We start from the raw sequence: 18,016 nt of genomic DNA on the forward strand, positions 1-18,016 counted from the left end.
TTCAAAAACATTTTTGTGCACATCAGGAGGAGGCGTTATTGGGGGCGTCCTGGGGCACAAAACATTACTAAACTTGGCTATCAAATGCCAGCTGGAGGAATGCATATGAATCCAGAAAAGTAAAACATTTCTAAGATCTAAATATATATGGTCTAATTCTCAGTGGTTACAGTCATCTCTGCAAAATTCTCCATGGCTTTGCAGCTGATATGTTCAAATTATCTCTGCACATTCTTATTTTTAGCTTTGTATTCTGATTTAAACAAAAACAAATAATGAAACTGCACAAACTGCAATTATGAGCACATTTTAAAATAATTATAAACACTGCAGTTTGCCAAAAAATCGCATTGGTATATTGCAGAAGTTGGGTCTTTTAAATTGTAGGCATTTTTTCTTTACAAGATGAAATCTATGTTTTTGGTTCGTGAGAATACCTGCAGTTTGATTTGTTAATTCAATTTTGCCCTCTTAAGCATGAACGCAATTTAGATTTTGTATAACTTGTGAGACATGTATAACCTGACTAGCATAGTAGCTCAGCAGATAGTGCAAGCCAACTGTAAATAAAACTACCCATCTCTGTCATTCTCCTTCATACCCCCTCTAGTGCAATCACTTACTTCAATGCGATATCCAGAAATGTGCTCAGCACTTCAGCTGTGGCTTCATTAATGTCTTAAACAGTTCTAGTCTGCTCAATCGTAAAAGCACATTTTCCCTAGATGGCTTAACAACCTTATTGAATTATGCTTCTACCTTCAATAAGCTGAAACATTCAAGCACTCTGGTCCTTTGGTGCAGCTGAAAACCTACCCATTTTTCTGATTCCAAGCCCACACCTGCCCCAAACCAACCCATGTACCTGTTCCCTGCTGTTCATTACAGGAGACGAATGCACTATATTTACCAACAATCCCAGTAATATATGCCCAACCTTGATTACACAGATATTAAGTCAGTGCATATGATGATTTGGAGTATTGTTATAAAGTTGAGAACGCAATTAAATATTTTAATCCCGCAGTCTGGGTACTTAAAGCAATCAAGTATTCACTCTACCCTTGAGTTATAATCAAAACAACTTATTCACAATGTACGTTTTGTTCCTTTGATGCTAAGTGAACATTTGTGCTTCAGTGACATCATTTAATATCTTCATCAGTTCAGCAGATTCTACATGTTACATTAATGAGGTTGTACAGATTTTTTTCTCAGAATTCATATCTCCAAGCTGCCTCCCATACATGTGCATAACCACTTATGGTGATTGTTTTCTCAGAAGACAAATCTCTTGGAAGTCTATTCTGCATGGACCATATTTTTCCAGCCAACTGAGATTGCGGGTCAGAACAAGCAAACTGTAAAAAGTAGACTGTATCTATTGAGGCAGACATTTCAATTGCACACATGTATACAAGTCATAGCAGACATGAATAATTGAGATGTTGTATTACTAAAGCTTTTTCAGACATCATCTATAAATAATAACACCACTCATCACCACTTATACTAGCCAAAGGCACTCTCCTGGCAATCAAGTCACAAACTGAATGCCAGGGAGTAAAATGTCCTGTTTAAACTGTGCCCATGAGCAGCTATAACGTGCAGTTTTGTTGGAGGGCTGGATGCTGTTTGGACTTCCAGGTAAAACTAACAGATAGACTGATCTACTGGGGAACTGTCAAGGGTGACTTTCATAAGATTCTGCAGACACATCCATGGATATAGTATTCCCAGGGATAAGTTCTTCAAATGGGAGAATATATAAAAGAATACATTGATTACCTGGAAAATGGGTGAGTTTGAGTTACCCTAGTTTACTGCAGAAGATAGAACAGTGATCAACCTGGCTCAGTGGCCTGTAGTTAACTGCAGATAGCATTTACGGAATAAAATTCTACACTGGTTCATAATGATTCTAAAAACATCTTCAGACATAAAAACAAAATTAATCAGCTATCAATCAAAATTAGGTTTCTGGCAATTGAATTAACTTTTTTTTTCCTATTTCTACAGTAGGATTCATGCCACTGTTCGTGGCACCTTTGCGATCCAGAAAGGTTTCTTTGTATTTGGATAAAATTGTGCTCAAAGTAGTGTTAGTTTGTTTGGGCATTAATGTATAAATAAAATTATTTTGAGAAATGCTGTTCATAACCCAAAAATTTGAGAATATTATGTTGTGCCTAAAACTGAATTAACGTTTAACAGGAAGATGAATATTCAATTTAAATTTTTTTTTTAAATTGATGACAAACTCAACTTTTGCATTTGAGGTCAAGCTTTTAGGCATTTTTTAGTTAAAACATAATTTAAATATTACTTCATTAAATATCCATGTTCTATGATATTTTGTGTCTCATCACATGGTAAAACCAATCAAATGCAACTCAATGCTCATCTGCTCACATTTAATGTGACAGCACAGCATGCTGATGACCTTGCCACACCAAATGCCGTATGTGCTCTGCCTGCATGCAGCTTACTTCATTTGCTGCTTTTATCTTCTGTAGAACCAAGCTTGCGCTACCATGTAAACTGGGAGTTGAGACTACAGGGAAATTACAGAGACCATTTTGGGTCTTCACTTTGGCCTGCTTGATCAGTCCCAGTTGTTTGCAGTTAAAGTGTGTCAGCATGAAAATACAGGCACTCCCCGACTTACATCATAGAGGACTTGCACAAACTTGCACTTGGGTAATCAGTGATCCTGTTTCCTGACTGACCTGTGTTATCGCAGCCGTGTCTATAGAATCATTTCAGAGTAATCTAAATGAAGAACCCAATGATTCTTCCACAAATCTTTTCCTTGGCATCTCAATTTTGAAGGGAAATTTTAAATTGCAATTGGATTGAGAATACAGCGCGTTCAGCCAAGCCCGGGCTCCAACGCTAAGGAATTTAGATGCTTTGCAGCCGTTGGGCTCGGACCCAGCAGGTTTGGAGAGGCGGGGAGGGCAGGTTTTGCTGTGATCCAAGGGTTTAATAAAAGTGAGAAACTCAAATTTAGCAATGGGAGGATGGAGAGGGCTTAACATCCACTTCATCTAAAAGCATTGGTCAGGCTCGCTGTTCTTCCAGTTTTGGCTGAGCAGTTAAGTTACTCCTGCACTTTGTGTCATTTTGTGTATTAACCAGCATCTACAGTTTTTAAATTCTAACTAGTTTTAAGATATTTCCAACTTCCTATGACTGACATAGGGTTTTACGAAATGTAACCCTCAAGCAATTCGAGGAGTGTCTGTACTTGAGTCTGATGCACTTGTATAAAAGGAAGTCTCGAGGAGTATTTTAACAGTAACATGAAATCGACCTTCTCTATCAGCGTAGAGTGTTTTTGTCCAACCATTTGATCGTGGGTGGGGTGCATGAAAAAGCTTCACAATTTTTTTGAGGCAGGGGTATGTGGGAGAATAAGACTGTCTGGTCTGCTGGTATTTCCAATATTCTCTGTCTTCATTGTTTCATATTTATTTAGGGCACTTCATTTTTAAAGAAAGCACTGAAGAGACTGCTGCTTTATTAAGCCTTTTGTGTTTGTTATGACCCAGGTGCCTATCATTATTGTGCAGGAGCAGTCTAACTGGCTACTCAATCCAGGAACAATGCCTGTACCTTTTGTGTGAATTTATAATTTTATTTTGTTATTTTTTTATTTAACATTTTAAGGGAATATAAAATTCAGTTACTTTAATTTGAATGCTGTCTATCTAAATTATTTAAAGTTATCTGCAACTGTTTTAACTATCATTGCATTTTATCACAGTTCATTCATCTTTATTTTTCAGTATAAACCTTATTTTATCATTTTCATTTTCTTTCTTTTCCCTCATAGAATGCTATTGAGTGCAAAGACCTCAAAAAGTATGGCCCTTTTGACCCTTATATCAATGCCAAGGTGTGTAGACGGATGTTATGGTTTCAACTCTTCTCTTGCCCACATTTCAGCTCCATCTTTCCTGTCAACTGTCTCTGTTTTAACTGTTGTTTCTTTTGTTTACGGTCTATGTCTTGTTTGTTCGTTTCAATTTGGGACAAATTTAAATTAGGTATTTTAGTTAATTCTATAAATATATCCAGGAGCATTGGAGTAAAGTAATTAAAGTTTTAATTGCACCATGGAAATATTTTGTTTGTTTGCAAATGCCACTTTTTAAAGCACACTTAACAGATTAATGTTCCTTCTGCCTGCCTTTGGAGATAAGCCTGCGTATACTAACTAATTTAACATGCTGTTAGAACATGAACTACATAGTGAACCAAGAGTCAAAAAGAATTAGGTTGATTCATAGCCGGTTTTTCAGCTGATTTGGTTAACAGTGTATAATAAACCCAATAACTAATATTTAAAAGATTTATTTCTTGGCAGCTAACATGCTATATTCTGTCTTTCTCATTTTTAAATTACATTTTGCAGTATATACACTGAAGGTACATGAACAAAACTTTGGTAAATGTGAAATAATTGAACAGAGAGTCTCAGAAGAAAGGTTGAGGGGCAAGTATAAAAACGATACTCCTCTCTGCTCTGCCAGGCCTAGCCTCATTAATTGATTCAAAAGATCTCTGCAGTGATGACAATTTCTGGCATATTGAATTATTTTGGTGAAAAGTATGTGCAACTGAGGATCCACTTGTTACATATAAAAATTCTGGAAACCCTCTGCACTGCATCTTGTCTTCCCATTGTAAGCTGCTGTTTACGTCTTTGGTGCTCTCCGATGTGCAAGGCCAAACACAAATTTCATCAGCCTCAATGTTTTAAGTTTAAGAATGTGGCCATTGTCTAACAAATGAACATGTAACCGTTTGATTTATAACATGATAATCCCCACTTAATCTGCATCTGATGTTTTACCCAACATACTGCTCTTGATTTTCGAAGCTATAGAGAAAATATTGGATGCAACAATTTTGATCACTAATTGTTAATGTTACAGTAAGCCAGGGGTCGGCAACCTACGGCCCCCGGGCCTAATGAAGCCCGTAACCTGAAATAATCCGGCCTGTAGGTGGATTTTTCCCCCTGTAACCATCCGGCCTGCAGAGCGCCCGCCCTGAGCACGGCCGAGCGCTGGCTGTACCGCATCCTGGGCAAAGCCGCCGGCACGGCCGTGCACTTTCTGTGAACACGTTTAAGAAAGAACTGCAGATGCTGGTAAAATCGAAGGTAGACAAAAATGGTGGAGAAGCTCAGCGGGTGAGACATGCAAGGATTGCATGAGTTTGCATGAGTTTCCTCAGCATTTTTGTTTACCTTCTGTGAACACGTGATTTGGCGCCATCTGGGGCGTGTTGGGGGCGGGACCCATGTGTACACGTGAGAGATGTGGACCGACATCCGCTCACAGACATGCGAACTGGCTCCTATGCCGAACAAGGTTGCTGACCTCTGCATTAAGTGAACAGTTTGATATAGTTTAATCAGTGCAAATTAGCTTTCTAGAAAATACCAAATAATGAAAGAAAGATAGACACAAGGTGCTGGAGTAACTCAGCGGGTCAGGCAGCATCTCTGGAGAAAAAGATGGATGATGTTTCGAGTCAGGAGAAGGGTCCAGAACCAAAACGTCATGCATCCTTTTTTTCCAGAGATGCTGCCTGACCTGCTGAGTTACTCCAGCATTTTATGTCTATCTTTGTTATAAACCAGCATCTGCAAATCTTTGTTTCTACATAATGAAATAAATATTTTTGCTGCTATTTACTCTTGACAAAATAAAATCTAATAAAATCTAGAAAAATCAGAGAGTCGATAAAATGTGACAAACCAGCGTAATTTCACAGATTGTCTTGATTAGTACAATAGGATGAGATACTGGTGCACTATAGTGTCAAAATGTAACACATTTTGATATGCCTCCATTGCCTATGGATATTCAAAGTGGTGCATCACCATTTTGATGACAGTAATGGTAATTTATTTGCCAGATATGAAAATATATCGTCATGAAGATGATGGGGGTGGTAACCGGACGTGGTGTCGAAGGACGAGGCCGAACCAAAGAAGTGGAAGCCAAATAACCGAAGCCAAAGCCGAAACGTCAAATAACCGAAAGCTTACGAAGCTGAAACAGCAACTAACCGAAAGGGTGGGACGCCTAAAAGCAAACTAATCGAAAGGGCGGGACGCGTAAAAGCCAACTAACTGAAAGGGCGGGACGCCTAAAAGCCAACTCGCCGAAAGGCTGCGTCGCCTACAAGCCAACTCACCGAATGGCCGCTCTGCCAAAAAGTCAAATAACGGACATGACGTCGCTGGCGGAGCGGGACTTGTCAGCGATTGGTCCAGACCCCCGCGTCCATCACATCACTGGCCGATGGAGATGGGAGGGTGCGGGTCATTTTCCCACACAATCCATAGGTGGCTGGGCACTCTGAACCTGAGCACCAAGGTGTAAGCGGCTGAAGGAGCGCATCCCCCACTCTGCCATGGCCATGGCCGCTCTCCGCCTTGTCCTCCCCCGTGCGGCCGCACTGTCACGGGCTATGTGTCGGCAGCGCCGGGTGGAGCAGAGGTGTGGGACAGGCTGGTCCCTCCGCCCACCCAGAGTCACTGACCACGATGCACCACCATCGGACCCCAACCCCCACACCAGAGTGATTCACCCGGGCCCTGACACACACACCGGGCAATTCGCCACCCCACCCCGGCCGCGGGGACAGACGGCTCAGGGAATTGGCAGCCATAGTATATCGCTTTTAAAACATGGGGGGGCGGGGGACAAATTTCCTGGCAGGCCGATAACAAATGTGCATGACAACAAACAATTTTATCTCCTCCCCCCCCCCCCCCCCCCCCCCCCCCTTTGATAACAAGAATAACGTTTTATTTATTACCGTCTGGTTGCCTGCGTAACGCACACAACAAGCTCCCACGCACAAAACACCAGATAATCTGTAAACTGTTTCAACCGAAGATGGACACAAAAAGCTGGAGTAACTCAGTGGGACAGGCAGCATCTCTGGAGAGAAGGAATGGGTGACGTCCACCCATTCCTTCTCTCCAGAGATGCTGCCTGTCCCACTGAGTCACTCCAGTATTTTGTGTCTATCTTTGATGTGACAGTTGTCTCATTTCATCGGCTTCATGTATTGCGCGCATGAAAGAAACGCTAGACTATTCATCCAAGTGTGCTCTTACTGAAATCTCACATCTTTGCAAGAGAAGGATGGAATGGATGTAACCACCGGCTAAAGCAAAGGCTTAGTTAGGACAAGGAAATAATCCCACCACTTAATTAATCAGGTTCCTGAATGTAAGAACTATTTATACATGTAACATTTGTTTTTAAATCAGTAAATCTTTTTTGAGTTTTAACGCACGGGGGAGACAAGGCGGAGGGCGGCCGTGGCCGTGGGAGAGTGGGGGATGCGCTCCTTCGGCCGCTTACACCTTGGTGCTCGGGTTCAGAGTGCCCAGTCACGTATTGATGGTGTGGGGAAAATGACCCCCACCCTCACTTCTCCATCGGCCAGTGATGTGTTGGACCAATCGCTGACATGTCCCGCCCCGCTGGCGACATCATGTCGTTATTTGACTTTTCGGCAGAGTGGCCATTTGGTGAGTTGGCTTGTAGGCGACGCTGCCTTTCGGCGAGTTGGTGTTTCGGAAGAGCGGCATTTCGGTGAGTTTGCTTTTAGGCGTCCCACCCTTTCGGTTAGTTGGCGGTTCTGCTTCGTACGCTTTAGGTTATTTGGCGTTTTGCCTTTGTTTCCGTTCAGTTATTTGGCTTCCACTTCTTTGCTTTGGCTTCTTGTCCTTCGGTGCCATGTTTGCACACGGATGGGGGTGTGGAGATCAAATTCCTCATTAGGAATTGATTCAGTGACCTTTGAACATATCAGATTTGTACTTGAAAAGAATAACACCATTGGCTGGATTGACGGCCGAAACTGCACAGAAAATAGCAGCAGTTGATGCTATTTGAAAATTGAGCAGTGGGCTGCACCAACATTTAAATTGAAAAATTAAGCATTTTTTAAATATTTTCTTTCCTACTTAAAAATCTCCCTGATAACAAGATATTTTAATCTTGGCTCTCGACTGAAAGATTTCAAGTTGCTGAACCAATCTGATTCATGTTTCATCTAGTGAATAAATATTAGACTTTATCCATTGTTGTGGAAGTACCCTTTAATGTTGTGAAGGTCTGATTTTAAAGGTGTGCACACGTCTGGAGTATTTCTCAACAATTTCTATGGCATTGTTTGAAAATATATACTTTTTCACTTCCGAGTCCATCTTTATTATTTTAATTTGTTCCTGATTTAGGTTGACATTGAATTCATAGTGACAGTAAGCATGTCTTCATTTGGCTTTATCAGTGATAGATTTTTAAGAAGGAGTTGAATTGATTGGATTGTTTGTGCAGGTCCAGGTATCTAGTTGAAGTCATTGTATCCAATTGGGGGCAATCGGTTTACTGAAATCAGTTGCAAAATTGATATATTTGGACAATAACATTTTGGGGATGGCAAGTGAGAGTAATAATTGGCAATCAGCTTTCCTATTAAATGTTTCATGAATACATGAATACATATTCAGCAACGCCATGGTAGACTCACTCAGTTTCAAAAGATGTCAGTGATACATTTCAAACTAGAGGGTGTAGGTTTAAGGTGAGAGGGTAAAGATTTTAAAGAGACCTGAGGAACAGCTTCACACAGAGGATGGTGTGTATATGAAATGAGCTGTCAGAGACTGTAGTGGAGACATACAAAAGAGATTTTGACAGGTACATGAATAGGTTAGGTTCAGAAGGATTTGATCATACAAAGTGAAATGACGATCAGAACATTTAGGTAGAAGCTAAAATATTCTATATACTTATCTTAAAGTTGACTATATTGCCAGGCTTTGTCCTGCCCCCAGCTCTTTTCCAGCATTCTCCCCCCACTACAATAAATTGAAGAAGAGTCTGACCCGAAATATTACTTATCCATACCCTCCAGAGATGCTGCTTGACCCACTGAGTCAAGTTTTTATTTGATGGATTAATTCTGATTCTCTTTATAGGTTCCTGTTAATTCAAAGTACACAATGAAAAATTAATTTAGATCTTGTGCACAGAACCAATATTTTCAGACTGATATGACTACCATGACATCAAAACTTCATTCGGGTGTAGTTCAAACATGTGTTTTGCTACCAGTCCTTTGAACAGAGAATTCTGGAAACCTAACAAAATGCTAGTGATATAATTTACTCTCAACTTCTCTTTAACCCTACTGTTTATCTTAAATGTTGTTACCTCTGTCAATTGAAATATTCAATCATGCTGCTTAGGCCTCTCGTAATACATGATTACGTTCTTCAACTATCTCCATACTCAAGAAAATAAATCTAGCTCAACTAATCAAGGAAATGGGGGGCACATAATAGGCCTTTGTTGGCTGTGGGATAGGTGATAACGAGTATACAGACAGGAACTCAACAGGGCGACAGTAAAACTAGTACGACGACTAGGTTGAGGGAGGGACGGAGAGAGAAGGGATGCAAGGGTTACTTGACGTTGGAGAAATTGATATTCATATGCTGCACAAGCTAAACATGAGATGCTCCACCAATTTACATTTGGCCTTACTCTGACAATTCTCTCTGTTCTCTGGCTGACTCCTCCATTGTCATTGAGGTCACCTTTTCCGTCTCTCCGGATATGCTGCCTGATCCTATATCTCCGGACAGGGCAGGCCTTAAGCCGATGTGACTGATTGCCCCCAATTGGGCCCTGCGCCTAATGGGGGCCCCGCACTAATGTTCCGGATTTCGTATGGAAATACGAATTCTCTTTGTTAAATAAAGATTTTATTTTTAATTCGCCATCCGGATTTTTTTTTAAACGAACATGTATAACAACCGCTGCACGGCCATCAGACACAAACGATTTGTTAACAAGTACTGTTAGCACTTCTTAACATGAAGTAGTTAACAAGTTGTTATATCAATCTGCATCCATCCACATTCCTCAGTAAATGTTATTGTGTTTTGAATGAGTATTAATAACGCCATGTTCCTTTGAATAAAATTCACGCGGCGTCAATAATACTTGTTTAAAACACAATTACATTTACTGAGGAATGTAGATGGATGACCTATTGAGAATTTCTTTAAACTCACCATCATGAGTGAGGGCCCCAGACTTCTTCCTGGTGTGCAGGTTAGTCATTCGCCTACCGACCCACGTTGTGTCTCTCTGTGTTTTTGCTCCCTCTCCCTCTCTCTCGCTCCCATCTCTCCCGCTCCCCATCTCGTCTCTCTTCAGCTCTCTCACCCTGTTGCCTCAGCATTCACGGAATCATTGACGTTTAGAGGTAGACAAAAATGCTGGAGAAACCCAGCGGGTGAGGCAGCCGCATTGACCGCTGAGTTCCTCCAGCACTCTGTGTTTTTTGTTTGGCTCTGAAGTTGAAGGTGGCTCAGCGGGACGGGCAGTGGCTCTGGGGAGAGGGTTGCGCTTTCTGGTTGAGAGCCCCCCTTCTCTAGAGAGGGGAGGGGGGGGGGGGGGGGGGGGGGTAGAGAGGGAGAGAAAGGGGGGGAAGAGAGGAGGGGAGGGAAGAGAGAGGGTGAAGAGTGAGGGAGAGGGGGGGGGGGGGAGGGGGGGGGAAGAGGGGGGAGAGGGGTTGAAGGGGGGGGGGGGAAGGGAAGATTTCACCACTTTCCAAATGCTGCTAACCCATCTTTAATAACTCACTCTAGCAGTTTCCCCACTACCGATGTTAGACTAACTGGTCTGTAATTCCCCGTTTTCTCTCCCTCCCTTTTTAAAAAGTGGGGTTACATTAGCTACCCTCCAATCCTCAGGAACTACTCCAGAATCTAAAGAGTTTTGAAAAATTATCACTAATGCATCCACTATTTCTGGGGCTACTTCCTTAAATACTCTGGGATGCAGCCTATCTGGCCCTGGGGATTTATCGGCCTTTAATCCATTCAATTTACCTAACACCACTTCCTGGCTAACCTGGATTTCACTCAGTTCCTCCATCTCATTTGACCCCCGGTCAAATATGCTGCCTGACCAGTGTATTCGGATATGCCTATATTTTTACAATATCTCTGTCCTTAAGTAGTCGGTGTGGGCAAGTTGGGCCAAATGGCCTATTTCCACGCTCAAAGAGCAAAAAAAAAAAAAAAAAAAAAAAAAAAAATTGGGAAAGCTGGGGAAGGATTTAAAAAAAAGTGAAGATACTTAGCTAGTTAATCCATATCTATGAAGATTACTTTCTGGTGAAAGGTTATCAATCTGAAACATTAATTATTTTCCTTGTTGTGGATATCTCCAGACCTGTTGAGCAGATCCAATGTTTTGATTTGTATTTCTGCCATGAAGTACTATTCCAAACTCAGAAATGACGATTGGGGTGAACTGAGGTGAGTTAGGCATGATCTGTCCAAACTGCAGCCTATACAAATAATGACAATCACTTTTAATTGAGTGACTCGAGGATCGTCTGATGTAATCTACTAGCATAAAATATGTGACTTGAAACGGATCTGCAAACAGATCAGATATACTTTATGTAAATACAGTCAAGTCAAACGTAAGTACAATAGATAGAGCCGAGTGCAGAATGTAATGTCCCGCATTGTAGTGGATAAATTAAATGCACAAAGAATAAGGGGCAAATTTAATGAAATGTAATTTCAACTTGGATGTGACATGATGGTTCTCACTAGGACAGCTGCAAGGCTGTCAGGAGTGGGAGTAAAATACACACTGTTTTTGCACTGGAATGTTCCATATCATTGCCATCTTCCATGCTTTTGCTATCTTCACATGATCCATCTCTGATTTCGCCCTCAAATCTTGCATCTCAATATCTGGGCATAGGTTACCAATCAGCAACATGCCCATGGAGTTGCTTCCTGCCATCCTGCCTCATGAGGGTTCCATGATATTCTCAGTTTCTCCACGTTTGTTGCATCCATTCTGTCAATGCTAATTTGCAGACCGTTGCTTTTGACTTGTCGTCTTTCATTTCGTGGCTGCTCCTCCACTATTATTCAAAGGGCACAAAGTGCTGGGGTAACTCAGCAGGACAGGCAGCATCTCTGGAGAGAAGGAATGGGTGACCTTTCGGGTTGAGACCCTTCTCCAGAGTCTGAAGAAGGGTCTCGACCTGAAACGTCACAGATTCCTTCTCTCCAGGGACACTGCCTGTCCCGCTGAGTTACTCCAACATTTTGTGTCTGTCGTCGTTTTAAACCCTGCTGTTCCTTCCTACAAAGTACACGGAGTCATCAGTTTGACGCCATTTTTAAGTCCAAGTTTGTAAATGTAGGGTTGTTGATCAAACCACGAAGGGCCTGGCGGCTTTGCAGGGTTGGCCTGGCCAAATGTAGCCATGTTGTCCTCCACTGCTGCAAGCCATAACTGGTCCAAAAGCTCGGCTTCTCGGCCCTTGTCCAGCCAAGCCTCAGAATGTTGCATGCCCTCCAGAGGTCCACTCCACCATTGAGGTACTACACTCCCTCCCGCCGCTGGTCAGCTTTCTGGACCTCCATCCGATTCCTTCCAATGTTGCCGGGCCTGCTGGTGGTCTTGGTTGCGGCCTGCCGGGACACTCCTGCTGCATGACTTGCTGGGACGCTCCAGCTGCACGGCTCCTTATGAGCAAGGGCAAATTATGTACAAAATTTAAATTTCCTTCCTCAGTTTTTCTGTTTTTCCCTCCTCAATGTCGATACCTAACTGCAGCTCTTTGGTTGTGAGTTGCCATGTGGTACCTTGGTCCATTAACCGTTCCTCATGAGTCTGAAGAACAAAATGAGTAACTCAGCGGGTCAGCCTGCATCCATGGGGAACATGGATAGGTGCCGTTTCGGGTGGGCATCCTTCTTCCGAATGATAGAATGATTTTCGCTGGGTGGTGGGGGGGGGGGGGGGGGGGGGGGGGGGGTTTAGAAAGCTGGAAGAGATGATGTCTGGGACAAAGTGTGGCAGGTAATAGGTGAACACAGGTGGGCGGGGGGGGTGTTGATTGTCTGATGGTTGGTCAAAGGCTTGCGTGTGTTCACCTTTTATCTGCTATGCTTTGTCCTGCTCCTTATCTTTTCCAGCTTTCTTTTCCACATTGTGTTTGAAGAAGGCCCTGACCTGTTCATATTCTCCAGCGATGCTACCTGACCTGCTGAGTTACTCCAGCACTGTGTGTTACTTTTGTAAACCAGCGTTTGCAGTTCCTTATTCCGACACTATCTGCATTTGGTAAGTATGACCTCGCGACATGTTCAAGTAAATACAGTAATCAGTAGGAATGCAAACATTAACAAAAAAAATTTCAGCTTAATGGTTGAAAGTTGAATTTGATATTTCCTTCATAACTGTCAAATAGAACAACAGTGAAGTTGGTTTAGCTCAAACAATGATGGAACGTATTTTAACTCCAAGCAAAATTAAAATTACCATGTGTTGAGAAAAGATAGCAGGAAACTTAATGCGTTCATCATAGCTTAATGTTTTGAATTTTTTTATTTCTTTGGAAGAATTTAAACATGTTTGACGTGATTAATTAATGATTTAAAAATATTGTTTACTGGGTAGAAAATAGCACCTTTTCAATACAGTGTGCCACAAATGTTTTCTAGCTGGTTGAATGCATTTGAAATGCTTTGCCTCTTGCACTGGTCTACCCTGTCAGTTCATCTGTGCACAGGTTTCTAGAACCAGCAATGCCAAAACCAAGTTAGCCAGATTTTTGGTAACAAGTAAGGGATAAATATTAGTTTGGGCCCTGGGAAGAATTTATCAGCTGTTTTACAAGGTCATGCCATCTGATAGTGTATCCATCTCATGGAGCAGATAGGGCTGTAGTTTAACATCTGAAACAAAAGACAAGACCTCCAGCGCTGTTTGCTCAGGATTGTTATCTGACATCAGAGATACAATCCTCGTCCCTGCGTATAAAGGCATTGAAATAAAAATAGAATTGTACTTGATGCTTTTAAGTAGCAAATATTGTAGCAGGCTTGACAGCGATGAAAAGGTTGGTGGATTGCAATAAGAAGGTTAGGAGAAGTGACTGAAAGCAGGCTTGAATAATTACCACTGAGGTGAAAGAGAGAATTATGACAGAAGAGTTTTGTGAAATTTGTAAACATTTGGGTGAGAAAGAGGAACATTGTAGATAGAGCCAAATGAGTTTACGAAATCTGTTTGATTTAAATGAAGAACAAGAGAATAAAACTTTGTTCATGTTTAAGAAAACACATCATGTCATTTCAAAGTATTTTTAATTTATTTTGTCTGATTGAGGGATCTAATAATTAGATGTAGAGCACATCCTTTGCCACGTGTGAAGTGCCAGATATTTTCCTTGTCCCAGAAAGCAACATATATAGAAAGTGTCTGAAGAAGGATCTCGACACGAAACATCACCTATTCCTTTTCTCCAGAGACACCATATGACCCCCTGAGGTCCTCCAGCTTTTGTGTCCATCTTCAGCTTAAATTAGCATCTGGTTCCTTCCTACACATGTAGAAAGCGTTGTTCACCACAGCCCAAACTCTTGTTCTGGGAGCTTGTACAGCTGCTGATGTTACTACAGCCCATCTGTGAAGCTGAATGCTTGCTATGCTGCATGCTTTGGAGGTAGATACCCTGCAGCTCAAGATAGGAAAGGAAGTAGAGAGAATCCAGGGAACTGTCGCGTCTGTGGTAGAGAAACTATTGGAGAGAATTCTTTGAGATAGGATTTACTCCCATTTGGAAGAGTATGGACTAATTGGGGATAGCCAGCATGGCCTTGTACACTGCAGATCAGTCTCACTAACTTGTTTGAATTCTAGATAGGGTGATTATGGAGGCATAATTGCTAGGGATATTGAATATTCGAGTCGGTGCATCATGATGCAGTTCTATAGGACTTTGCAGTGGGTGTATTGCCTGCAGTTCTGGTCACCCCATTCATTACAGGAAAGACGTGGAAGCTTTGGAGAGGGTGTAAAAGAGGGTTACCAGAATGCTGCCTGGATTAGAGGATTCCATCTTGAGGGAGGTTGGATAGACTTGGATTGTTTTCTCTTGAATGTCAGAGGTTGAGGGCAGAATTGGTAGAGGTATATTAAATAATCATAGGCATAGATAGAGTAGAGAGTCAGTACCTTTTCCCCAGGGATGAAATGTCCAACCTTACAGCATAGCTATAAGGTGAGAGGGGGAATGTTTAACGGAGATAGATGCTCAGGGCAATTTTTTTTACACAGTGGGTGATGGGGCTGTGGAATGCATTGCCAGGCGTGGAGGTTGATACGATAGTGGCATTTAAGAAGCGTTTAGATAGGCACATGGAAGTGCAGGAAATAGAAGGATATGGTTCATATATAGGCAGATGAGATCATTTCAACTAGGCATCATATTTGGCATAAACACTGTGGGCCGAAGGGCCTGTCCCTGTGCTGTACAGTTCTATGTTCTAAATAGAAATAAGAAGTCTCAGGCTGAACTAGACCCAGGGAGAGTACACAAGAATTTAAATAAATTTATTGTCCATACACCATCAATCTACTAAATGTATTAAGAAAAAGCTGATGCGCTGCACATGGATTTCATGTAAGATTGTGATGTTGGCTAATAATAAGGACAAATATTTTCTAAATATTCCCAGATGAATTAGAATCAAAGCTCGGCAGACAAAGCTAATTGAACAATCAGAAACCTTTACAATGAAAATGTCTCGGCAGCAATCAAGGTTTATTCTTGTGAGGGTGAAGGGTTGGGAGTTTAAAATGGATGCCTCCAAAATGACTAAAAGGATGAAAGATGAAAGAATATGATAAAAATGACGAGAACCAGGTTGGTTCGAGAAAATGTAGAGTTTTCTAAGAAAGGAAATGAAAAACATATTAAAAAAGGTAGCTTATGTAAAAGAATCCAAAAACATAATTTTGGTGTGCTATGAGGAAGAGAGTTGAAGAGACGTGAAACCTTTCAGAGACAAAAAAATAATTACTCGTGGAAACTGGATATGGGTGTATTTAAAAAATATATAATTTTTTTTTAATGTTTTAAATTATGAAGGAAGATGGTGTTCCTAGAGTAATCTGATGTAGTTTGGATGAACTCAATATTGATGGAGGTGATACTAGCTACACCTAAAAAGGAAAAATGACCTGGTCCACATGAAATGCCACCCAAACTGCCAAGGAAAGTAAGGGAGGGAATTGCAGACCCTGGCAATAATCTTCTAAACTTTTATGTATCTGGAGTGGTGACCAGAAAGTTGCAATACAGTATGTTTATTCAAAAAGGGTGTAAAGATAAACTCAATCACGACACATGTTTTGGTTTATCCAAGAAGACACAGAAAGCCAGGTGGAAGTGGGCAGAAAGCTGGCAAATTAATTTTAACATTAGGAAATGTGAAATGTTACATTTAAGAATAAGAAGCAATATAAACCCGAGGGCACATTGCCAAAAGAACAAAGAATGGGAGTTACTGAAATGTCATTGGATCGTGAAATGTCATTGGTCTTGACATAATTATGTAGTTCACTGCAGAAAGGCATTAAGAAGACACTTAACATTACATAACTTTTCTCTTGTCCCAATTATTTCATTTGCTGATGGTACATGCAGCTACACATCAATTTTATATTTGCTTTGGAAGTACTTTCATGGTGAAATTAATCATGTTTTCTCACACACGTGGCATTTAAAATCACCACCTGAGTTTACATTTATGTGCTTTCAGAGGCAGGACAGGATTGAACAATCACTGAATATAGACTGATACCAATCACTACAGTCACTCATGGTGAAATGCAAATCAATTTTTGTTATTGACTATCACTAATTAATTATTTTTTTTTGTGGATTTAACAGTGAACCAACAAGATGTAATTTAAAATGTACTAGGGAAAAGAAATTTGTTTGAATTATTTTAATTTTATTTTATACTCTAGATTGTTGTAATTTAGCATATCTGATTTTTTTTCATGAATTGCTAGGATAATGTTAAGCTTTTGAAAGAAACCTGTCACATTGTTTATATATGTTGTGATTGTGTATATATATGTGTATATAAATGTGAATATTTATGTGACTGCATTTTCATTTCTGTGTGGCCGGTTTGCAAATAACTTCATGGCTTACAGTATTTATTTATCATATAAGTTAAGCTTAGAATACATTGTTGTTGTGATGATGGTTTAAAAATGTTTAACTAAGATGCAAATGGTATGTCCTGTGAGGTGGTCAGCCATAATGTAAGAAATAATCTGTTTTCAAAGTTGACAAGTTGCACGTCAAACACTGAAACATTGATAATTGAGATGCAAAATGTTGCTTTCTGTTCTGTTTACTAAACAACCAGATGCTCTCTGGCATATTGGCTCCTTCGGTTTCAAAGTTTTGAACTTTAAATCAGACAGATCAAAGATTGTTCAAAAATTGGAGGCGGTGCCCAGCTACCTCTACTTCTACCTCTATCTTTCAACTTGGCTAAAAGATGTAAACTACAATGTTTTCCTTTTATATGGTGTAATGTCATGTTCTGCGAATGCTCACTGGACATTTTACTATGTGAAAGGTGTTGGGCAAATATGGTTTATTGTTAATTTATTAGAGAAACTTTTTGTCTGGTCAATATCTATCATGCTGAAAACTGGCAATGAATAAAGCCGGAAATTTTTGTTTTAGCATCATTCCAATTCTCTTATTGTGTTCCTATGTTGAATTTTAGATTAATTAGCATATATATATGTAAGGCACCACCACATACTAAAATGTCTTGATGTTTGCTGATATTAACTTTAAACAGTTTGATTAAATCCTCCACTTAATCAAATTTGGCACTGATTTATAATACTTTGCTTTTCTATCTTCACTGTTCAGCTGTACTTTTTAATTAAATAGGTGATTTGTTTGGGAATTAATGCACAAGACTTAATACTTCCTTGGCTTACAAAACCTGAACAATTTCCGTCACCTTAATGCATGAAGTTAAATTTGCCAGAAACTTGTTGCTTGGAAAAGCGCGCATTGGTGTTGTGTTTACTTTAATATAGTT

The 18,016-nt window shown here is 40.6% G+C and overlaps 1 protein-coding gene across 11 annotated transcripts in view; it reads left to right on the forward strand.

Annotated features, from left to right (window-relative positions):
• The window catches only part of LOC129708622 (ankyrin repeat and SAM domain-containing protein 1A-like), a 239,090-nt gene that overhangs the window by 57,448 nt on the left and 163,626 nt on the right, over window positions 1-18,016 (forward strand). For 7 of the 11 annotated variants that reach the window (XM_055654477.1, XM_055654478.1, XM_055654482.1 and 4 more), the window contains exon 4: window positions 3,839-3,901. The exons of the other annotated variants lie outside the window; for them this stretch is intronic. In XM_055654477.1, coding sequence (XP_055510452.1) covers window positions 3,839-3,901 — 63 coding nt within the window. The remainder of the gene's footprint in view (window positions 1-3,838; window positions 3,902-18,016) is intronic. 11 annotated transcript variants of the gene reach the window in all.

The sequence above is a fragment of the Leucoraja erinacea genome, chromosome 24 (genome assembly GCF_028641065.1).
Source record: "Leucoraja erinacea ecotype New England chromosome 24, Leri_hhj_1, whole genome shotgun sequence".
Taxonomy (NCBI): domain Eukaryota; kingdom Metazoa; phylum Chordata; class Chondrichthyes; order Rajiformes; family Rajidae; genus Leucoraja; species Leucoraja erinaceus.